At 43.2% G+C, this 25213-nt stretch overlaps 1 protein-coding gene and 1 long non-coding RNA gene across 8 annotated transcripts in view; one reads left to right on the forward strand and one right to left on the reverse strand.

The window, feature by feature from the left end:
* The first annotated feature begins 2386 nt into the window (after nucleotides 1-2386).
* The window catches only part of LOC116966763 (RNA binding protein fox-1 homolog 2-like), a 209913-nt gene continuing 187086 nt past the window's right edge, over nucleotides 2387-25213 (forward strand). For 2 of the 7 annotated variants that reach the window (XM_033013086.1, XM_033013092.1), the window contains exon 1: nucleotides 2441-2983. In XM_033013086.1, coding sequence (XP_032868977.1) covers nucleotides 2807-2983 — 177 coding nt within the window. In that variant the 5' untranslated portion in view covers nucleotides 2441-2806. Of the gene's footprint in view, nucleotides 2984-25213 lie in introns of all 7 variants that reach the window. The other 5 variants (XM_033013084.1, XM_033013088.1, XM_033013085.1 and 2 more) reach the window with 4 other exon arrangements.
* On the reverse strand, nucleotides 17592-24605 carry LOC116966764. The gene is made up of 3 exons (XR_004410068.1): nucleotides 24535-24605; nucleotides 22663-22666; nucleotides 17592-17605 (listed from the first exon to the last, which is right to left on the reverse strand). It is a non-coding gene; the product is annotated as an uncharacterized LOC116966764 (long non-coding RNA).

A 25213-nucleotide genomic window follows, 5' to 3' on the forward strand; every position in this document is an offset into this window, starting at 1 on the left:
ACAGGGTGAAAGGTGAATGCCTAGAATGTTTTTGAAATGCTTTTCTAAATCAGTATGTTGAGGAGGCAAGTTGGTTAAAGGATATTTTGGATGTTGTTTTGTGCAATGAAAAATGGGGCCCTTTAAGGAGGAGTGACTAATATGATAGAATTTGACATTGAGTTTGAATGCCATGTGGTACAATGCAAAACTTAAGATTTTAAATCCAAACAAAGGAAATTGAGAGCATGAAGAGTAATCGCTGTCAATGGGTAATAGAATCCAGGGTAAGTTAATGTGAATGTATAGAGAATAAAGTGTGACTAATGTAATATTATTGTTTGTCAGCATGATTTTTTTAAGGCAAAAGGGCCAGTTTTGGTATTATATGAATTTTAAGATGATGATCTCTCATCAGAAAGTGTTATTCTGACAGTGCAGCTTCCACTTGATTCTGTTCTTGAGTAACCAGGTGGAATTTTGTGCTTGCGTCTCCGGAGAACATAAGAAATAGAACAATAAGTAGGCCATGTGACCCTTGAAGCATTCTAATATTCAATAAGATCAGGATCTTATCTTCACTTTCTTTTGCTAACCCAAGAGTCACCGACACTTTCCCTAAATTTGTCTTGAAAAATTGTCTGAGCTTCCACAACTTCAGTAACATTACCTCTTATTTGAATAAACTCTCGAGAGTAGAGGCTCTTCGTAAACCTTCTGGAACTTCAAGTATACTGTTCTCAAGTATGGAACCCAGAACCTGTACACACCATTCTAGGCCATGTGTAACAACCCAAAGAAAATAGATTTTTTATATACAACAGTCTATTGGTCCTGGGTAGAGTTTGTATGTTATCTTTTTGACTGTTTGGGTTTCCCCATGGGTGGTCTGATTTCCTCCCACATCCTAAAGATGTGTGGGTTGGTAGTTTACATGGGCTCTGGAAATTGTCCCTTGCGAGTATTAGAATCGGAGGGGAGGAGGGGGGGGAATGAATGTGGAACAAATGTAAAAAATCGGATTAATCTTAATGGTCATTAATTACTTAAAATTTATGTAAATTAATGGAGTCCAAAGAAGGGTTCCAACCCAAAACGTTACCTATCCATATTCTCCAGAGATGCTGCCTGACTGAAGAAGGGTCTCGACCCGAAACGTTGCCTATTCCTTCACTCCATAGATGCTGCCTCACCCGCCGAGTTTCTCCAGCATTTTTTGTCCACCATCGATGTTTCCAGCATCTGCAGTTCTTTCTTAAACACTGAGATACTCCAGCACTTTGTGTCTATTTTTGGATTAAGATTAATGTGTGAGCAGGTGCTATAGACCTGCACGGGAAGATATACGCTCCCGCCCCCATGAGTCTCGGGCAGATGGGGCTCATCAGCCTGGGAAGGCAGTCCATCTAGGAGAGGGAAAACTGGTTTAAAACCTGCTCTGCCTTGTGGCCATATCCAGTCATGGAAAAGGCTCCAGGTGTAAACCTCAAGAAAATCTGGTGTCGGAGCCCCTAAGGCAGTTCGTCGTTGTCTACAACCTCGCTCTGGCAGCTCCTGCGACGGTGCTGCTGCCAAACTGTAATGGCCCTGCTGTTCCTTTGGATCGATCAACGACGTGCTGCATGGACAACAGCCTGTCCTCCATATGACATCGCCCAGGCTTGCATCTGACCAGGATGCATCACCCATGGTCAGTCATGACCGAGCGGCCTACTACTACTACTTGGATTAATGCAAATGAGTGGTTGATGGTCAGCATCAACCTGGTGGGCCTAAGGGCCTGTTTCCATGCCTTATGACACTGTGACCTTCTGAAAATAGGCGCTCGCAGAGAAACCTAAGCTAGCCGACTATCCAAGAGTGAATAAGATAGATGGTTGGAGAACAAGGAAATCGAGAGATGGGGGTGAGATGAGCCATGAGCTTGATGAATGGTTCAGCAGGCTCGAGGGGCCGCATGGTGAAGGTTTGCAGGCCGGCTGGCCTGCAGTGCCGGCTCCGGCCCGTGGCGGCGCCCGCGCTCCAGTAATCGGGGCCCGGGGAGCGTTCTCCCATCACCACGGCAACGGCTCCCTCGTGTCCCCGACAACGAGCCCCTAACCCCGGGGGGCCGAACTTTCCCGAGTCCCGGCCGAAACGATTGAACTCCCGCCGATCCAATACGGACTCGTTATGAGGATCGGAAAATTTTGTTTTCTTCCCGCATCTGCAGCTCCTTCCTACAGCATTACGATTTGATTGTTTCGCCCTCTCTCTCTACGCCCTGGTGCTTGGACTCGGTGGCATCCCTCGTTCGCCAGCTTCGGAAACACTCGGCTGCCGAAGGCTGCTCCACAGGCAACGACCTCCTCTTTCCCAGCGCGCGCGCGGGGGCTGCTGCTGCTGGCGGCGGGGGCTCGTGCATGCATGCGCGGCGCCGGGCACCAGCACGCGCCGAGTGGGGGCTCGTGCACGCGCGGGCGCGCCAAGCTAGGCCATTTTTTTCAAAGATTGTTTTCCGCTCCCGCTCCCCAGCGTCTCTCTCTCTAGCTGTGTTCTGTCTGTCTGTGTGCGTGTTAGAGTGTGAGGTAAAACTCGGCGCCGTCGTCCCCGCACTTCTGCGTGAGATTGCCACGCCGTGTTTGGTGTGAAAAGTGGTGGTTGTTTTGTTTTTTTTAATTGTTAGCCCGAGGGATATATTTTTATTTTTTTTCCCCCCACCCCGCGCGGTCGTCCGGTTTCATCGCGCTCGGCCCGTCCGCCGAGTCCGGGAACACCGACCCACCACCACCACCACCACCACCACCTTCTTCTCCTCCTCCTCCTCCTCACCTCGAGTCCCGAGCCCATGGCGGCGGAGCCGGTGGCCGGTGGCGACTTCGGCCCCGAGCCTGGCCCCGAGCGAATGCTCCGAGGTCTGAAGCGGGACGAGCCGGGTGATGAGGCGGCGGCCGAGGCGAAGAGACAGCGGCTGGAAGCGATAGTGAACCCCGGAGAGAACGGGATGAACAGCGAGGCCGCACAGGTAAGCAGGAGAGGCGGACATGGTGGCTGGTGACCCTCCCCCCCAAAACTGTGGCTGGTCTAGAGCCCCCGAAGTGACCCCGCCACCCGAAATCTTCCCCCCCCCCCCTTAAAGTACCCCTCTCGATGTGCCTCATAACCCCCTTAAGATACCCACTCTTCCCCACCCCACCCCACCCCTCCAATTTATCTAAATCCCCCCCCCCCAACCCTCTCCACTGGATCCGAGGTTCGGTTCCCCTCGTCCCCTCTCACGGTGTGGCCTCGGACACCCCCTCCACAATGTGGCTCCGGACATCACCCTCCCCCTCACAAGGGGCCCTCTCCAGAATGGGCCTCCGCTCCATTTTGGCTTCGACGCCGTGCTGTACTTGACTGCCTCCCACAATCTTCATCCAGTGAGACAGAAACGGTCTTGAAACACGCAGCGAAGCCTTCAGAGACGCCGCGAACAATACTTAACCCAGCGCCTGTATCTTTCACCCTTACTGGCTACCTCGTCCGTTGAAATATCCCGCTGCTTTAAAATAGTGGGTAAACTATGCCCTGTTCCCTGGACTGAGTTGGAGCTAAATGCCTTGAAGAGGGCTGGGGTTGATGTTAGTGTCAAGCGTGGGGACAGTGTTGGGAGTAGGACCTACGATTTTCAGAAATGACAGAAGTTCCCATTTCCAGGGATAGGGTCAATGTTATGCTAGGGCCAATTATGGGGATGGTGGCAAATGTCAGGAGTGGAACATTTCTCTGTAACTAGTGTCAGGCTGTGTATGGACTTGGGAATAGATACATTTGTCGAGTCTGGAAGCTTGCGGCGTTTTGTTAGTTAGTTAATGTCTCTTGAATAGCTCGCCATTGAAGCTGTGTCCAAGGATATTGTCAAGGTTTGTTAGTCGTTCTCTTGGATAAGCTGACAGGGACGAGGTGTGGTAAATCCAGCAGTCTACATTATGTGATGTCAATTTTTTATTTTTTTAAAAACTTCTATTGTGGCCAGGAAACAAGTCTGGAAATGATAAAGTACTGTGTTGTTTTAGAACTTTGAATTGGAGACCAAACTGAATTGGAGCTGAATATAAGTTGATTTGAGAGTCACTATTTGAATTAATGGAAGTTGACTTAAAATTTACAAAAGGACACAAAGTGCTGGACTAACTCCACAAGTCAGGCAGCATCTCCCTGGAGAACATAAGTTTTGGGTCGAGGCCATTCTTCGGACTCTATTTACCCAATTTACATTGTAGCCAGGAATTATGTTAAAATCAAATCCATAAATGTGGGGAGATGAGTGAAGTAATTTTAATTTATAAGTGACATTTTACTCGTGTAAATTGAATGGCTGTAGTTTCAGAACATTCAAAAGGAAAGTGAATTGACAGACTGCCTCATTTGATGTTGCACATTGTTGATTCCTGCATTCCAGCCAACAGCAAATCCCCCCAATTTTCCCACTTTTTCAATCTAGTAAGAACTTTAAAGACAAGCTTTGCTCTACAGATTGATCCCAGTGTTGTAATTATTGTGCATGCCATCTAAATCGTGAATCGTGTTGGCGAGTACACCTTATGAAAATCTGCAGAGATTAACGCAAAATTAATCTTCAGTTTTCAGTGAATTGAGAATATATTGGTTCCTGAGAATTAACATACACTAAATGTAATGATGAAAGTGCGAGGTGAGTGACAAAGCAATGAAAAGTGTCAGGGAATAAGAGCATCATATTGCATGATGTGACACATCCGCTGTGGCAGAGTACTTGTGTTGCTATTTGGTTAATATAGGAATCTGAGGAAAAACAATCGTATTTATAAACTTGCATTTAGATTTTGCTTTATTGGGTGTCACTGAATGCTCCATAGCATGTTAGTAAAATGTAGTCTCTTATATAGACATTTGCTGTAGATATCTTATGACCGGTAATATTGCTATATCAAAGTCTGGTCAGTCATTTATATTAACATTATTTCATTGTGTTAAAGTAATATTAGAGAAAATTCTCTATCTTCAAAAAATTATGTCTGATATCTAACATTATTTGAAGCCATTAAGATAGAAGATATGGCTTTGGGTTAAATATATGGGAAGGATAGAGAATCGTTGTAAGTGATTTGAAAATGCAAGAGTATTGAGGAATGTGGAACCAATGTTAGTAAATTAATGACGCAATCAGCCATGATTGGTTTTCCAATGGGGAAATATATCCTGGAAACTTCTGTGACTGTCTGGTCTCAATACTGCAATGCTAGTCCTGTTTATATTATCAAATCCTGGAATGGTGGTTGAATCGACATCAGACTCTTGGCAAAAGTAGGTAAAATCACCTCATGTGAAAAGTTCTTAAATGCTCATCAGACATGTTTCTTGGTGTGAACATAATCAGTTATATGTGCAAACATTAGCGATTCATCCTTGCAAATGCTGTATATGTTCAAATTTGCCAAAGCAAGCTGTATATACCAGCTTGTGTTGATATGGTAACTGCAAGAGAGCATCCTTGTAAAGAGATGAAAATTGACTGAACCAATAAAGGAAATAAAAGAGTGAATGACAATTTTTTTTTAAATTAAAGAGAGAGATTCAAAAAAGGGAATTTCAGGCCTTGGTAGGTATGCTGTGATCTAGGTTGAAGGATGGCTATCTAGGTAGCTGTGATCCGTGGTATTTACTTTTCATTTTTTGCTGAACGTGAACATGTTATTTAGTCTAAACAAATTTCACGCTAACCATCAAAATTCTGATGCAAGAGAAGATCATCAGGCAGGCAGAGGAAATTATTCAAGGATGTACTCAGCCTTCTTGAAGGAAAGAACCATCCCCACTAATGATGGGAAACCCATGCCCATGATAGCACAAGGTGGAGATGGAGCATTCATGATAGTATGGAAGAGTCCATGCATCACGTCCACACCACCTAAAACCCACCTACTTGCATGCTCTGCCAGGCACTATCTACCCCAAGTGTGGTAAGTCTGCAGTTTCCAAATTGGCCTCATCGGGCACTCAGAACAGGAGTAGAATTAGGCCATCCTTGAACTTCAGGAACTGCCTAAGGAGAGCCACATTTCCTAGCTCAATATAATATCAAACTATTGGAAGCATTGTGAAATGCAAATCAGTGAACGAAGCTTTGTTTATCATTTAAAAAATACTCCACTTTATGTTGTAGTGTCTCCAGCAGGAAAATACGTATGGCTAACTCAATGAATTAGTCCATTTTTATAATTATGGACTATCTGGACTAAAACTGTTGACTTTTCATGCTATGGTGCAATGCTGCATATTAAGTAACAATTTCTGATTTATTTCAGCACAACTGAAGTACTGTTGCACACCTGTGTGGTGGGTAAACGTATGTTCTGCACGAGTTTCTAATACTGATCATTGTCAGGTACATCATTTGGAAGTACATAGGTTAGATGTGGAAAGGATTGCACTGAACTGTCATTCCCATGCACATTGATCTTCATTGTTCTGGTGAAGCTTGCAAGGCATGTATTTAGGTTTGGTACTGGAGAACTATATCCTATGGATAGTTAACACTAAACTTTTTTTTTGTTCCATAAACTACTGTACTGTAACTCGAAAAATATAAATGGAAAAAAAATAATTGCTTTAAACTTTGTGTAATGTGTAAACTTAGAGATACAAATGCATCATTGTATAACTTGGAGTGATTTAGGTCTGCAGTTGAGAATAATATAAACTTAGTATCTTGAGAGAAAAACTGTGCTCTCATGTCTGTTGAATTGGAAAGTGAACACACATCAGCAGCTGCCATTGTAAATATTGTGTAAATGCACAATGATTCATGAAAGTGAAAATAATTGGTTCATCAATCAATTATTTGAAAATACATGTTGTAATTTTCAGAATTAATTTAATGTTTACTCAGATTCTACATGGTTTAGAATTGGCCTGCTGCAATAAATAGTATGTTACTGATGATGGTGAATTCTGTGTATCCTTTTACTTGCGATGTTCCTGTTGTAAGAGAATGCCCAAGAGGAATAGAGATTTCAGCCTCTGGTAAATCAGTTTGATGTGAAAATCGTACTCTAGTTAGATATTCTTTGTATTGGGCCCTTTGACTTTCAAGATATGGCAGGCACATTTGGCCATTGACGTTGAGTGAGTAGAGTGGAGCTGGAAAAAGGAATATAAGAATTTAAATTCCCTTCATGAGTTAAACATTTTAATTTTGCATACTCGTGAAAATAATCATGCCTGTTTCTACAAACCATAATGAAAAATTCTAATCATGCAATTGACAGTGCATGACCTTGCAGGCTCTTGACGTCTTTTTTAATGCAGATTTTAAATCCAGTGAAATTCCGTATTGCTTTTGGCATTTGGTGCTTTTTCTTGTTATATGATCCTGGATATATTATGCCTTTGTTTAGTCCTTGTTTGCAGTCCCCAAAATTTCAGGAAATGGGATAGTGATACTTTGTATTGGAAAATTCATTTTCCACACTATTTCTTAAACATAACCCTGTTCTATGTAATTATTATAGGTTACTTTATGATTTATAACTTTGCGAACCTGGTGCATTCTTTTTAGCATTTTGTAGAATCCAGAAACATAGTCTAAGTAAAGGAAAAAAAAATACTCTGCTAAAAAAACAATTACATTAGAAGGAATGCTGGTTGGGTTCCTGTGATTTTTTTTTCTTTTAAAACCTGTTAAGTAATTTGGGAGTAGTGTGGAGAGGAGCCTGCCTTGAGCATTCTTTATAAATTGGATGAGATTTGCCTCATAATGCTCCTGGGTCCAACAGCACTTAATCTGTTCCAGATCATGACAGATAAAGCTTGTTTCATTGCTGCTTATCCAGTTTAGAATGGACAAAGCTGCTTTAGTTGGATTTGTATAAATCAGATTAGTGATATTGTCATTGGTTTCTGACATTTGTTCCTTCTGCTTAGTCATAAGTTAATTTGTAAAGGTATTTTTGTTGAATGAAATACACTTATTATTTTATACACCATATGTTTCATTTTGCCAATATCTTGTGCTGCTGCTCAATGTCTAATATTTGAAATATGATTAAGCTATTTAATGTTATTCGGAGAGGGGGACTGGTAGGAGCAAGGTAGTAGAGGAAATCAGCAGCCTTTATTGAACAATAGAGAATAGAAGCATATGCAATTTGATTTGGTGCGTGTGTGACCATGGGCTGAAGTTAGTCCCGTATTCAGCAGCAGCGCAATCCTTTGGTTGATGTGACTTTGTTCTCTGAGTACTCGATGGTAGAAATTGGTTTTGTGAAACAAAATGTGTTTTGCTTGCATTTATTCGGCCTGCCAGAACATCTAGCCATGAGGGACACAATTTGATTCATTATGGAAATGCCTTAATCCTTCCTAGTTCTCAGTCCATAGTTCCATAGGTTATGGCACCTCCACATCCACATACTTTTTAAATGTAGTGAAAGATTTTGCCACCCTTGCTTCTATCAACAAGTTTTAAATCCTCAATTCTCTGGATCGATGGGGGTGGGGGGAGGGTCAAATGTTTTTGACTCTGCGAGTCATGTCTTGAATCTATGTCCTCTAGTTGTTTTTCTATGAGAGAGAAATACAAAAGTTATCCTATAAACCATCAGTTCAATCTAAAGTGATGGAGTGTTATTGGAATGGTATGAGGAAATTTTAGTGTAAGGAAACTGAAGAAGTGTGATTGTTATCTGCAGCAGAGAAAGGTAAGGAGAAATGTTCATAATTATGAAAGATTTTGATCATTATGAAGAGATTTGGTAGTCAGCACAGTTTTAAGGTAAATGACAAGAAGACCTACGTAACATAAGAGAACTTTTTAATGCATTGAATAGTTTTAAAGGTGGTGGATGTTTAATTTGATTGAAATGTTCATAAAAGAATAAAATTGTGAACACAAAACTTGACTGTGGGGAATGAACTGAAAAATAGTCGATCTCGTACCATAAAGCCATGACTGGCATCAATTTTCAGTTGCATAATTATGGATTATCTAGGTATGCGTTCACAATTAAAATATTGTACAACTGGCACAATACATTCAGTCACTAATCATTAGTATAGAATGTAAATAGTTAAATATTAATCCCACTGGCACATTACAGTTTACCAATGTGTAATTTACCAATATAATCTTTGTCCGCACTGTTCTTTTTCAATACATAACATAATTGTAGATGGTTGTGCATGCAACCTATAGTGTAGCTACCTCATCACCACTGGCCACGCCCCATCATATTAGTATGGCTGTGGTCTCCTCCCTTTGTTCCTCCCATTAGGTCCCAGTACGCCTGAAGGCTGGATGCAGTCAGTGCTGGGACGTGTGTGCCATGTGCTATAATAAACTACCAGTAAAGGTTACAGTGTGTCAGGAATCACTCCTTTACATGGCGTCAGAAGTTTAAAACTCGCGTTTCCCGTTTACCGGTTTTCATTTATTTTGTCCCCGTTAGTGCCCAGTTTCGGGTTTCCCTTGATATGGCATCCTCATGCCGAAAGCCATCTCCCCTTGTCTTCGATGCTGACATTGCGGAACGATGGTCGACTTTTGTGATGGACTACACTCACTACGTCAATATTGCGAACCGGAACGACCCAGCCGCGGTCAAAGCATCACTCTTGCTCAACCTGGCCGGTCCCGACGCAATGAAGAGAGCTCAAGCCTTTGTCTACGAACCAGCGGTCCTGGATGACAACGACCTACCGGTCGAGCCAGCTGAATCGGCCGACGACCCGGTATGTCTTTTGCGCAAATTCGCGGAGATATGTGACCTGCCCTCCAACCGTATACTGGAGCGGGCCAGGTTCTTCTCACGCAAGCAACAGCCGGATGAACCTGTTGAATGCTTCATTGCCGACCTGCGGCACCTTGCCCAGCGGTGCCGATTCGAAACCATGCGCGACCAGCTCACCAGAGACATTCTCGTTACCGGTATGATCGATCAGAAGCTGCGTGCCGACCTGCTGCAACGGCCTGACCTAACCCTGACTCAAGCAATGCATGCGTGCCGCATTGCTGAAGTGGTCAACCCTCCTCACGGACAGAGGGGGGCTGACAACCGAGCCATAAATTTAACTGGTGTTGCTGGACAACGACGGATGAAGGAGAACTTTCGCCCTCCACAGCGGCCCGTTCGTACACCCCGGGACCCAAGATATAACAAGTGTCCTAACTGCAGCTACGTGCACTCCTCAGAATCACAGTGCCCAGCCCTTGGGAAGACCTGCAATTTCTGCGGGAGAAGAAACCATTTTGCAGCTGCCTGCCGATCCCGTGGGAAAGTGCCCTCAGCTCCCAGACAACTCCTAAACAATCTTCTGCAGGTTGATAGCGAGATGGACTCTCAGCCCTCTGTTGACGCTGCCCCCGACTCTGAGCTCAGCTTTTCCACGGGAGATGTAAGTATTTACACTCTCCTCCACAGCCGATCTCGCCTCCCCGATCCTTCTGTGAACATAACTGTAAACAATAAGTCTTTCTCTGCTAAACTTGACACGGGGGCGAAAGTGAACGTAATGTCAACAAAGCTGTTCCACCAGATAAGGAATAATGAGCTGCTGATTGCCGACCGCTCTGTTTTGCGTGCCTATGGGGGAGAGGAACTAACACCTGTGGGGAGGGCGACTTTCCACTGTGTGCTGCAGGAAGCTTCCCAGGACCTGTCTTTCTTCATTCTGGACAGTGACTGTGTGACGTTGCTTAGCAACCGGGCCTGCCAGGATCTTGGGCTGGTGTCGTTTAACCATACGGTCCACGAGGTGCAAGCTGTGATGGATCCACTATCTGAATACCCAGACCTGTTTGACGACAAGCTGGGGAAGCTGCCGGTGGTGTACAAGATCGCGACTGACCCATCTGTGGAGCCCGTGATCCGTCCACCCCACAGAGTGTCTTTTGCCATGAAGGGCAAAGTGGAGAATATGCTTAAGGACATGGTCAACATGGGAGTGCTGGAGGCTGTCAGCGATCCAACCGTATGGGTCTCCACCATGGTCGCCACGTTGAAGAAAGGAAAAAATGAGATACGGGTATGCATTAACCCCAAGGACTTAAATATGGCGATTAAACGGCCCCACTACCCCATGAGGACTGTCGAAGATGTTGCCGCCCAGGTGGGACAAGCTACTGTGTTCTCCGTCCTCGATGCAAGGAGTTCGTTTTGGCAGATACCCCTGGACAAACGCTCCACGGACCTGACCACGTTCAGCACGCCCTTCGGCAGGTTTAAGTTTTTACGGATGCCGTTCGGCATCAACTCTGCCAGCGAGGTATTTCAGCGTTCTATGGAACAATTATTTGCAGGTCTGCCCTGCGCGATTATTGTGGATGACATTCTGGTCTATGGGAGGGATGTGGCCGAACATGACCACAACCTCCGGCGGATTTTGGACCGTGCTCGGCAGATAAATTTGAAGCTCAATCGGTCAAAGTGCAAGTTCCGGGTGCCTGAAGTCACATATGTCGGCCACATTTTCACGGCCCAAGGATTGAAGCCAGACCCGCAAAAGACCAGCGCTATTTCTGAGCTGCCCGCCCCGACAGACGCCGTCAGTCTGCAGCGCTTCCTGGGTATGGTGAATTACCTGGGGAAGTTTATCCCCGACCTCAGCGAGCTGAGCGCACCCCTGAGACAGCTCACAAAGAAGGACATTGCCTGGGCATGGTTTCCGCACCACCAGCAGGCATTTGATCTGCTAAAGACAAGGCTGGTCAGCACGCCTACACTTAAGTTTTTTGATCTGCGACGTCCGATCGTGGTCACTTGCGACGCCTCTCGATTTGGACTGGGTGCTGCCTGCCTGCAACCCCACGTCCCTTCTCACCAGCTGCAGTGCTTGGTTGAACATACCGCAAACGACCCCGACCTGCAGCAGCTTGCTGCTGTCATCAAGCGCGGGTGGCCCACCAAGCGGAATTCGTTGCCTGCCAGCGTCCACCCCTATTTTTTGGTCCGCGATGAGTTAGTCCTCCGGGACGGTATTATTATCAAAGGACACAAAGTTGTCATCCCGGAATCGCTGCGTGGCTTGTATTTTGATGCCGCCCACATGGGACATCCCGGTGCAGATGCCACCATCTCACATGCCCAGGAACAGTACTACTGGCCGGCCATGGCTAAATACATCCAGGCCAGGGTTGATTCCTGTCCGGACTGTCACTCGCTTGCCCCGCATCAGCAAAGACAGCCACTTTTGCAGCAGCCTGCACCTGACATGCCCTGGACTTCTCTGGCTGCCGACATTTTCGACTGGCGTGGGAAGCAATACCTTGTGCTAGTAGACTCTTACTCGAATTGGTTCGAGGTGGACCTCCTCCCTGCCATCACCTCCGAGATGGTGATCAGCAAGCTTCGCCGCCACTTTGCCACGTTTGGTTCCCCTGTCCGGCTGCAGACAGACAACGGTCGCCAGTTCACCAGCGCCGAGTTTCGAGCATTTGCCACAAAGTGGAATTTTAATCATTTCACTAGCAGCCCGGAGTACCCACAAAGCAATGGTCTGGCTGAACGGGCGGTCCGGAGCGCTAAGCACCTGCTTGAACAAACCCGCCTCTCGAACGGGGATTTCTATCAGTGTCTCCTGAACCTTCGCAACATTTCCAGAGACATTACCATGGGATCCCCTGCCCAGCGACTCATGTCCCGAGTTGTCCGCCCTCCGATGCCTATTGCCTAAAGTCCTGCAGCCTGCTGATGTCAAGAAACGTATTGCCCAGAAGCACGAGATCCAGCGACGATCGCATGATAAATCCTGCCGCCCTCTTTCGCCACTGATGCCTGGACAGGTCGTCCGTTTGCAGACGTCCACCGGCTATTCCCGACTTGCCACCGTTGTCGGGTTTGACAGCGCGCCACGTTCCTACCTCGTGGATTTCGAAGGGACTGTATACCGACGCAGCCGCCAGCACCTGTTGGCGGTTAACGAGCCCAAACCACCTCCTGCGGTTCCGTATACCCCTCCATCGCGTGTCGAGCCTTCCTCCACTAACGTTCCATCTGCTCCCTGCATGCCACGGTCGGTCCTCTTGCCTCGGATAGCCCCCCCTGCTCCTCCCGGTTTTGCTCCCCAGGCTCTGTTGTCCCCTGCAAAATCTTCTCTCTCTCCAACTTCAACTCGTTCTACCCCTTCATTCTCACCTGGCTCTCCTGTGTCTCTCCGTTCCCCCTTCAAGCTGGGTTCTCCACCCATCTTCTCTCCTCCTGTTTCTGTTCCTGTCCCCCCTCCTGTTCTTTCGGGCGGGGAGGGTGAAGGTGCTGTACGCACTCGCTCGGGTCGGATTGTAAAACCTCCGGCTCGCTACGGAGAATATGCTTAGCTTTGCAGGTACTGTATAATAAACCTGCTACTGTAGTAGCTTGTTTGAATTGTAAGGGGAAGGATGCAGATGGTTGTGCATGCAACCTATAGTGTAGCTACCTCATCACCACTGGCCACGCCCCATCATATTAGTATGGCTGTGGTCTCCTCCCTTTGTTCCTCCCATTAGGTCCCAGTACGCCTGAAGGCTGGATGCAGTCAGTGCTGGGACGTGTGTGCCATGTGCTATAATAAACTACCAGTAAAGGTTACAGTGTGTCAGGAATCACTCCTTTACAATAATATAGTGACATTATTTGTTGTCAACATTTCTATCTCGAAGAATAATACAAAAATAGTGTTTTTCCATGTACAGTGCCCTCCATAATGTTTGGGACATAGACCCATCATTTATTTATTTACCTCTGTACTCCACAATTTGAGATTTGTAATAGAAAACATCATATGTGGGTAAAGTACACATTGTCAGATTTTAATAAAGGCCATTTTTATACATTTTGGTTTCACCATGTAGAAATTACATTTATGTTTATACATAGTCCCCCCCATTTTAAGGCACCATAATGTTTGGGACACAGCAATGTCATGTAAATGAAAGTAGTCAACAGCACAAGTGAGTTTATTGTCATGTGTCCCTGTATAGGACAATGAAATTCTTGCTTTGCTTAAGCACACAGAAAATAGTAGACATTTACTACAAAACAGATAAATGTGTCCATATACCATGTTATAAATATATACACACATGAATAAATAAACTGATAGTGCAAATAACAGAAAGTGGTTGGTAAAAATCAGAGTTTTGTCCGAGCCAGGTTTAATAGCCTGATGGCTGAGGGGAAGTAACTATTCCTGAACCTGGTTGTTGCAGTCTTCAGGATCCTGTACCTTCTACCTGAAGGTAGCAGGGAGATGAGTGTGTGGCCAGGATGGTGTGGGTCTTTGATGATACTGCCAGCCTTTTTGAGGCAGCGACTGCGATAAATCCCCTCGATGGAAGGAAGGTCAGAGCCGATGATGGACTGGGCAGTGTTTACTACTTTTTGTAGTCCTTTCCTTTCCAGGGCGCTCAAATTGCCGAACCAAGCCACGATGCAACCGGTCAGCATGCTCTCGACTGTGCACCTGTAGAAGTTAGAGAGAGTCTTCCTTGACAATCCGACTCTCCGTAGTCTTCTCAGGAAGTAGAGGCGCTGATGTGCTTTTTTGATGATTGCATTAGTGTTCTCGGACCAGGAAAGATCTTCAGAGATGTGCACGCCCAGGAATTTGAAGCTCTTGACCCTTTCAACCATCGACCCGTTGATATAAATGGGGCTGTGGGTCCCCCTCCTACTCCTTCCAAAGTCCACAATCAGTTCCTTGGTTTTGCTGGTGTTGAGGGCCAGGTTATTGCGCTGGCACCATATGGACAGTTGCTCGATCTCTCTTCTGTACTCTGACTCATCCCCATCAGTGATACGCCCCACAATAGTGGTGTCGTCAGCGAACTTGATGATGGAGTTCGCACTGTGGTTCGCTACGCAGTCATGGGTATAGAGTGAGTACAGCAGGGGGCTGAGCACGCAGCCTTGAGGTGCTCCCGTGCTGATTGTTATTGTTATTGATATGTTTAGTATTTTGTTGCATATCCTTTGCATGCAAAGACTGCTTGAAGTCTGCGATTCAAGGACGTCACCAGTTGCTGGGTGTCTTCTCTGGTGATGCTCTGCCAGGCCTGTATTGCTTATGCTTATTTTGGGGGCTAGTCCCCTTCAGTTTTCTCTTCAGCATATGAAATACAAGCTCAATTGGGTTCAGATCGGGTGATTGACTTAACCACTCAGGAATTTACCATATTTTAACTTTGAAAAACTCCCTTGTTGCTTTAGCAGTATGTTTGGGATCATTTTCTTGCTGTAGAATGAATCCACAGCCAATGAGTTTTGAGGCATTTGTTTGAACTTAAGCTGATAGGATGTGTGTATACACTTCAGAATTCGTTATGCTACTACCATCAGCAGTTGTATCATTAATGAAGATAAGTGAGCCAATACCTTCAGCAGCCATACATACCCAGGCCAAAACACCTCCACCACTATGTTTCACAGATGAGGTGGTATGCTTTGTGTCTTGGGTAGTTCCCTTCAGTTTTCTCTTCAGCATATGAAAGACATACTTTGCTCTTGCCATCACTCTGATATAAGTTAATCTTCGTCTCATCTGTCCACAAGACCTTTTTCCAGAACTGTGGTTGCTCTTTTAAGTACTTCTTGGCAAACTAACCTGGTCCATCCTATTTTAGCTGCTAACCAGTGGTTTGCATCTTTCAGTGTCGCCTTTGTATTTCTGTTCATGAAGTCTTCTGCGGACTGTGGTCATTGACAAATCCACACCTGACTCCTGAAGAGTTTCTGTTCTGCCGGACAGGTGTTTGGGGATTTTTTTTTATTATAGAGAGAATTCTTCTGTCATAAGGCTGTGGAGGTCTTCCTTGGACTGCCAGTCCCATTGCGATTAGTAAGCTCACCAGTGCTCTCGTTCTTCTTAATGATGTTCCAAGCAGTTGATTTTGGTAAGCCTAAGGTTTGGATGATGTCTCTAACAGTTTTATTCTTGTTTCTCAGTCTCATATTGGCTTCTTTGACTTTCATTAGCACAACTTTGGACCTCATGTTGATAAACAGCAATAAAAGTTTCCAAAGGTGATGGAAAGACTGGAGGAAAGACTAGGTGCTGAGAGCTCTTATGCCCGCATTAAGGAGTCATTTAAACACACCTGAGCAATTACAAACACCTGTGAATCCGTGTGTCCCAAACATTATGGTGCCCTGATATGGGGAAACTATGTATAAACACAGCTGTAATTTCTATATGGTGAAACCAAAATGTATAAAAAATACCCTTTTTTAAAAACCTTTTTCTATGGTTTGCAATGGAACTTATTATTTAATTTATGTGAAGCACTTGGGGTCAATGCAAGTTGACTTAAAATGTGCTATATAAATAAAGTTTACTTACTTACTTTAATAAAATCTGATTGTGCACTTTAACTACGTGATTTTTTTTCTATTACAAATCTCAAATTGTGGATTGCAGAGGCAAATAAATAAATTATGGGTCTTTATGGAGGGCATTGTATGATGCATCAATTTGCAGATGTTAAAATGTGAAATAAAACGTTGTTTGCGTTTCCATGTACCTGATATGAAAATAAAAGAGAAAAAAGGGAGACATGAGAACTGAAATGGTATACAAACTGAAACGGTACAATATTTGAACTGTGTTTTTCTGTGTTTGAAATTGCTGTTTTATATTATTGATATCTATGATGACTTAGTTGTGCGTTACAATTGCACAACAACACCCTTTAAATGCAATTGTGAATTTTGAGGCTTCAGAGCAGGAAAGGTGGTGTGAACTACAAATACCTTCTTGATAACATGTAATAGAAGAGAGGTGTATTACATTCAGCAGGTCAACTTTTTTATGAATACCCTTTTATATTCTTCCCCAGCCATTTTTCTCCTTTCTCCTGTAGATGTTCTAATCTGTTTACTGATTTAATCTATTTAAAGCCCTATTTAATAATGCATGTGTTAGTCTTTTTTAAGTCCTTGTAAGTATTGCATTTATCCCAGCTATGATATTCTATTACTCCACCTGGTACATTTGCTTAAACTCTTTATTCTGCTGAGGTTGACTCTTTTATGCCTAGGTATTGGTTTATCTTGGATCAAGCCAAATTTAATCAGATTATGGTATTACCATCTCAATGTGATTTACTTGATATTTACTAAGGCACTGGGTTGAAATCTGTTTCGCATTACGTTTTCTAGTTCACTTCCTACACTAATGGATATTTCTTGTTTGTTTTTGTAGAAATAAAGGTAGCTTAAAGTGACCTTATACTTTCTTGAATGAAATTTTGATTTTTCTATGTTCCAATGTAGTCAAACCTTTGCTGGTTCCCACAATTTTCGAATTATATATATAAAACACCTCATTTAAACTAAACCTAAAACTTAGCTGTGTGGGAAAGAACTGCAGATGCTGGTTTAAACCGAAGATAGACACAAAATGCTGGAATAACTCAGCGGGACAGGCAGCATCTCTGGAGAAAAGGAATGGGTGACATTTCGGGTCAAGACCCTTCTTCAGACACTGCTCTTTCTTCCATAATTTTGTTCTTTCTTTTCCCTGACTAGTCTGAAGAAGGGTCTCAACCCAAAACATCACCCATTCCTTCTCTCCAGGGATGCTGCCTGACGCGCTGAGTTACTCCAGCATTTAGTGTCTATCTTCGATTTGAACTAGCATCTGCAGTTCCTCCCTTTACATGACTGAGGCCTCTCCCTGGCCATACATACATTTTGGCCATACAACATCTCGATAACAAGGACACGTGTTAAAATTCTATTTATTGTCTATAACCGAGCAATTTTGGGCACCATAATCTGAAGGATGTGCTGACCCTGGAGAGGGTCCCGAGGAGATTTACAAGAATGATCCCAAGAATGGGTGGGTTAACTTATGATGAGCGTTTGATGGCACTGGGCCTATACTCGCTGGAGTTTAGAAGAATGAGGGGGGGACCATGTTGAAACATACTGAATAGTGAAAGGCTTGGATAGAGTGGATATGGATGTTTCCACGTGGGAGAATCTAGGACTAGAGGTCATAGCCCCAGAATTAAAATACGTTTCTTTAATAATTAGATGAAAAGGAATTTCTTTAGTCAGAGGTGGTGAATCTGTGGAATGTTTTGCCACAGAAGGCTGTGGAGGCCGTCAATGGATATTTTTAAAGCAGAGATAGATAAATTCTTGATTAGTTTGATGGGAATCACGTGATGTTGGATTGGAGTTCATGTGTCTGAAAGGTGCTGAAATATTTACTCTGATTCTTTTTTCTCGTGCCAAGTGACCCCTCATTTTACATGCTGACTGACCTGCATAATTTTCCAGCATTTGTTTAAATCACAGGAAAAGAAATTAGCCCATTGCTGCTGACCTTCAGAACAGTTACATTTGTTGTCCATTTTAATGCCCCAAAAGAATGTGAAAGTGGATGCGAAGCCAGTGGATGATACAGCTTCCTCAGTTAATCAGAAAGCACGAGAGGTGGTCTCTTGGGATTTGCAGGACAGAGTAGTAATTTTCCCTGGATGAGTAGAATAAATGGTTGGTGTGAGAAAGTCATCTGACAATTGAGAAGTAGAATGAAAAGCCTCTTCACTGTGGATCGAGAATCTTTGGAATTGTCTAGTCCAGAGTTCGCTAGACCTAGAAATTCACAGTGGGTTAATGCCTGTTAATTGAGTGTGTTTTATAGAATCTAGGAGCCGAAGGGGAAGATGGTAATGGCGCACAGGAAATGATGTGTTTACACAGCATTAGCATGCATTTAGGAGAGGTAAATTATACTTGACAAATCTTCATGTGTTTTATTGTCCAACCTCTCCCTGTACCTCAGGCCTTCAACTCCAGGCAACATCCTCGTAAATCATCTCTGCACTCTTTTCAGCTTAACAGCATCCTTCCTATAGCAGGGTGTTCAAAACTGATCACAATACTCCAATTGTGGCATCTGCTCCAACCTATCAAAATGTGAGGTCATCCACCTTGATAGAAGAAAAATAGTTCAAACTTTTTATATGATAAATTGAAAGGTGCAGGAAATCCATGTATGGGAAGCACTTGAAAGCTGATGTGTTTATTAGCAAGCAATCAGGAAGGCAAATGACACACTGGCCTTTTAGTGTTAAGAGCAAAGATCTCCGCTATAGGATCTTTGGTTAAGAGGATTTGAGTACAATTATATAGGGCCCCAATGTGATCCCACACCTGAAATAATGTGTTTAGATCTGGTTACCCATCTATGGAAGGTTAGACACAATAGGTGATTTGACTACTGGGGTGAAGGGATAGATATTGTATGAGAAGGGTGAAGCAGTCTGGCTCTATAATGTCTGGAGTTTGGAAGAATGAAAGGAAAAATAATTGAAACATAAAATTCATATGTGCTTGATGTGGTTTATGTAAGGATGACATTTATGAATGTTCCTGGGTCAAATTTAACAGACTGGTAAGTCTGGCATGTGAATTAATAATTTTCAAAAACATTTCTAAATGCAGGGTCTGCTATTTAGATTAAAAATGTGTCTGAGTTTCATTGATCATGACGCAGTTTGGGGGTACTGAGGGAAATGCGAGTATGAGAATAATAGACTTGCAACATTGAGGTAAACCAGACAGGAACATCCCATAGATATGTAGACTACAAACTGCATGTTGTGCAACACTGGTTTAGTCTGTATTACCCAGCTGTTAGCTGGATAAATTCAGAGTTATTGGACAACTTGTTCTCGTCAATTGTAAACAGTGTTCTGACCTGAGAACTTAAAACGATTGAATTTACCAGGGGTTGTTATGGCAATCTTGTTCTTGGGATACAAGAACAAATATGGCCTGATAACAATTGGGGAGCAAATTACTCCACATCAATTAGCTATGTAGTTGACATTTCAGATGAAGAAAATGTGAACATAGCTTGGAAACAGAATAAGAATAGATTGAAGACTGGTCTCTTCAATGTGCTTCCTTTTTTAAATTTAAAGCCAGAATTATCTAATTACTATTTCTTATTCTCTCCTGTGCTAATGAGTAGTGGACGTAGGGAGCCTGGAGGTCACTGATGGTTTTGCTTGATGCACAGAAGTGTAGAAACAAATGATCCTTTTAATTTGTGGTTTCATCTGAAAATTGTGGTTTCATCTGGAAATAATTCATTTCTTATCCACATAAGTCAGTGATTTCCTCAAATGATTGACAGTCCAATTCTGGCCAAATATCTGTATAAGTTTTAAGATTAATTTCAAAATTTTCTAATTTGAAAACATGGACCTGAAAGGATTTAATTGTACCTAATTAAAGCAAGATTGCTGTTTGAAACTTAAAACAAAAAAAACCTGCAGATTCTAACAATCGGAAACAAAAGCATTCACGGAATGTCGAATTATGGAGGGAATGGTCCCTGTGGAAAGCAGAAAGGGGAGGAGATGGGAAGATGTGACCAGTGGTGGGGTACAGTTGGAGGTGGCGAAAATGTCGGAGGATTATATGTTGTATGCGACGGGTGAAAGGTGAGGATAAGGGGGACTCTGTCCTTGTTACGTGTAGGGGGATGGGGAGTGAGAGCGGAGCTGCGGGATATAGAGGAGACCCTGATGAGAGCCTCATTTATAGTAGAAGAGGGGAACTCCCGTTCCCCTAAAGAATGAGGACATCTCCGATGCCCTGGTTTGGAACACCTCATCCTGGGTGCAGATGCGGCATAGACGGAGGAATTGGGAGTAGGGGGGTAGAGTCCTTATAGGAAGCAGGGTGGGAAGAAGTGTAGTCCAGATAGCCATGGGAGTCAGTGGGTTTATGGTAAATGTTGGTCAGTAGTCTGTTACCTGAGATGGTGAGGTCTAGAAAAGGTAGGGAGATGTTGAAAATGGCCCAGGTGAATTTGAGTGCTGGATGGAAGTTAGTGGTGAAATGGATGAAGTCAGTGAGTTCTGCATGGGTGCAGGAGGTAGCACCAATGTAGTTGTCAATGTAGTGAAGGGAGAGTTTGGGGACCCTACAAAGAGGCAGGCATAGCTGGGGCCTATGCGTGTGCCCATAGTATTGGAGATGTCACAAATGAAAGTAGAAAAGGACTGAACAATGGGGGAAAAAACAGAGTTAAGGTTAGAATATATGTGGGGCAAGAACAGGCTGAGATATTATCTATTAGGACTGCCCCTCTGTACATCTTGGGTTGGAAGTAGAAGCAAGATGAGCAGTATTGGGAAGATGTCAAGGTTGTAGGGAAGATATCTCCAGGAATAATTATCTGGGAGACAATGGTGAGAATATTTAGAGAGTTGGGAGCTGAGATTTAGCTTCTGCAAGGTACATTAGGTTGAATGATAGAATAGAATAGAATAGAATAGAATAGAATAGTTTCTTTATTGTCATTGTAACATGAACCATGTACAACGAAATTTAAAAATGTCAGCCAGTCAGTGCACCATTCAAACATTTCTAAAAGCTAACGATACATACAAGGTAAAATATTTAAAAAAAGATAAACAACTAAAATAAATATCATGAAAATAGCACGCATAAACACCCAACCCTACATCCTTCTGTCGATTTCACAGTGTACCACAGTCCCTTAGTATGTATCGCCCCTGCGTTCCTTGGCGGCTACATTTAGTGCCTTTATAGCAGTGGGGTAAAAACTGTTTTTAAGTCTGTTTGTCCTTGTCCTTGTAGATCTGTACCGTCTGCCTGACGGCAACAGTTCAAACAGGGAGCGTCCGGGGTGGGAAATGTCCTTTATAATACTCTGGGATGTTGTTGGAGTTGATCCTAGCGGATTGAAATGTGCAACTTCAAAGAGAGCATAAAGTGCGCTTTGGCAAAAGTGACGAATAGATCGTAAGGGAGGGAGATTAGTTAGTTTCAGGTTGATTACCTATCTGAATTGATTACCAACTAGAATATTTGGTGTTTTACAGCAGATGAGCTCATCTCCCACTCATTCAATTTTCTCGTTCCCCACTTTTACTTTTATCCCACCTCCTTCTACTCTCCGTTGTTCCTTACACCCATATCCCTCCCTCCAGATTTACATTTAATTTATCCTCTTTGCTAGTCTCTTACCCTTTTGTCTCCTTTTCATCTCTACACGTTGTCACCATCTCCACCCATCTCTCAATCAACCCTTCTCCCCTGCCCCTCACCTGTATCCTTCCACAACTTGCCAGACATTGCCTCGCCTCCACCTCTTTCAGCTTTCTCCTCCTTACTCTATATCAGTCTGAAGAAAGGTTCCGACCTGAAACATCACCTGTCTGTTTCCTCCGCAGATGATGTCTGACCTGAGATCCTCCAGCACTGTTTATTGTTTAAAGGATTGCTTAGTTTGTTGAACTGTTTTAATATGTTGCTGTTAAATGTTAGTTTGTTAAATGTTAATAGACCTTGTTAGATGCATTTCCTAAATATTCAATTTTTAAATCCGAATTGGCTTCTAATAACTGACTTGCTTTAGTGTAAAACCATGTCCCTATCAGGGAATTGTTTTGTAGTAATTAAAATTATGGTGGTAGAACATATTTAAAGTACTGGGGGAAGATTTGGCTGTGTGCCTTTATTTGAATCTGATACATTATAACTTTATATTTTATAGATGCGAACATTACCTGGTATATATTTCAGCATTTCTTTATTTGTATAGCTTGGCCTGCTTCTAATGAATTTGCAATTAGTATATTATATATTTTTAAAAGACTGGTTATGTTACAGTACATCATGACTTACGAGGTTTCATCTTTCCAAACGCATCGATTACTTAACTAGTCTTCTGTTTACGCCAGTCCAGTTTGCCAGATGCTATCCACTTTTTTTACCTCTAGATGGGAGGGGTGCTTTTGAAATTAATCCTTTTTTAAAAAATTATTTTAAGCAGTGACTCTGTTGGCACCACTCTCACCCCAGAGAAGTGAGCCCCATTTCACAAACTTGAACTTATATATATATATGATGTTAACCACAGCTTCTATATAATAATAATAATAATAAATTTTATTTATGGGCGCCTTTCAAAAGTCTCAAGGACACCTTACAGAATTTAACAAGAGTAAAAAACATATAATCGGAGTAAAATAAATAATAAAGACATCACCAATACACAAATTAAAGACAGAATTCGATCCAAAGACAAAAAAAATCAAAAACACAATGTGAAGAGAGAGAGCAGCGGCAGCTAAACCGCACTAGCGTACACTCTCCCTTCCGACAGCCATCTTGGACACAAACTGAAATAATCACTTACACACAAAAATCATCCCCCCACAATGGTTACCACTGTGGGGGAAGGCACAATGTCCAGTCCCCATCCCCAGTTCTCCCAAAGTCAGGCCTATTGAGGCCTCCACAGTTGCCTCTACGGAGGCCCGATGTTCCTGGCCGTTCTCGCCGGGTGCTGTTGCTCCGGCGTCGGGAGAGTCCTCTCAGCTGCTGGGCCACCTGGAACGGTTCTTACCGGAGACCGCGGCTTCCGAAGCCGACAAGGCCGCGCCGGTTTGGAGCTCCCAGGCTCCCGATGTTGATGTATAGCATCCCGATGTATAGCATTATCAGTATGTTTAGGCATTAAAAAATTCTGAAATAGGCAGGCAAAAAAGCATCATATAATTACAAAAAAGGACATTTATTGACATAAGGCATTATTTCCACCACCAAAATATGGTTTAAAATGATAATATATACTACATTAAATGACCAAAGTTGCCGTTGCACATAATTACTAGAATTTTTTTCAAATTATCTGGTGTTAAACTATGCCGCCTGTCAGACAGAATATGCTTCAGTTGTGAAAAACTTATTTCTACCTCAGCTGAGGTAACTGGTGCATACCCAAAACAAGCTACAGACTCTATATTCATGTTGATATCTTGTGCATTACAACTACCTTTGAGAACTTTAGCAATGTTTTCTATTTCTTCAAGATCTTTTTTAGCTAAAATCACTCTCTCACATTTTCCTTATATGTCTTTACCTACATCGCCAGGAACTTTACAAATCTCGTCAGTTATTTTGTTGAAAACCTGCAAGTTATTCACTAATGTTTCGCACGTTTCTCAAGGGAAGTGATAGCTTGTGGGAAGTTTGCAAAATTGGAAGCAATAAACACAAGATCATGGTGGAGGGACTTTTTCTCCATGATTTCACTGACGATCCTGACTGCAGCAGATTCTTCTTCAAAACAGTTGACGATTTATTTTATCTTTTCAAAATTTGCAGCATAGTAGAGTACAGCAGAGAGTCATGTACCCCACCTGGTCAAAACGGGCTGAGGAGGTAGCTGAATCTCGGGTGCCATTTCCTTGAACAACTGTACATGTGACGGTGCTTTGAGGAGGATTTTCTTGACATTGGAAACTAGGTGATCGACATTTGGAAACAAGCTACGTATGTGCTTGACAATTCTATGAAGTCCTTGAGCTAAGCATGTCAAATGCAACATTTTGGGGAATAAAATGAAGTCACAAACAGAAGAACATTCTCTTGTTTTGTACCTTCTGGCCAAAGTACAGCAAGTGAAGATGTAAACAACTGAGCAATAGTTGAGCTGTTTGACTTCCCTAATACTTCCAAATGTCATCAAATACTCCTTTGATGGAGGACCTGCCTCCAGTGTACCGATGACCGCATTGGCAACATAACTCCCCACAGTATCGGTTGTCTCGTGTATTGAGATCCATATTTTGTTGCATGCAACTTCCTCTCTAATTTTCTATGCAACAATGTTGAAGTTGCTGTGGGCAGAGGCACGAACGAATGAATGACCGACGGTTTCGCCCCGGTGGTGGAACTTTTCTTGTTATACTATGTTAACATGTTAATTAAAACATTAATATTAACGTGTTAACATAGAAAACATCGTTGTAATCACGGTACAACTAGAGAAAATAGCACGACCTTTTAGCAAAACTGCAAAAAAGGCTGATTTAGGCACTCGATCATGAAAAAAGGCATTATCCTGGTGAAATCATCAAAAAAGGCATGAAAATGCACATGGCAATTCCTGGCTCTAATTATCAGCATCATCTTGAGAAGAAATTGAATCATTTAGTCATTACCATATTGCTATCTATCATTGAGCTCGCACTTCCATGGCTTTAAAATGTTCGTCATGTTCATCAATACCATCTCTTCTTGGGTTGCTCAGTGTAAGTGTACACTACTCAACAATGTACCTCGGTGACTGCCAATCACCCCCCCCCCCCCCCCCCCCCCCCCGGACACTCCTCCCACAGGAAAAACACTATGTCTGTATACATGTACATAGATTTATTTATTGAAATCATATTCTATGTCGCTCTTCCAGGGAGATGCTA

This window comes from Amblyraja radiata, chromosome 38, assembly GCF_010909765.2.
Source record: "Amblyraja radiata isolate CabotCenter1 chromosome 38, sAmbRad1.1.pri, whole genome shotgun sequence".
Taxonomy (NCBI): Eukaryota; Metazoa; Chordata; class Chondrichthyes; order Rajiformes; family Rajidae; genus Amblyraja; species Amblyraja radiata.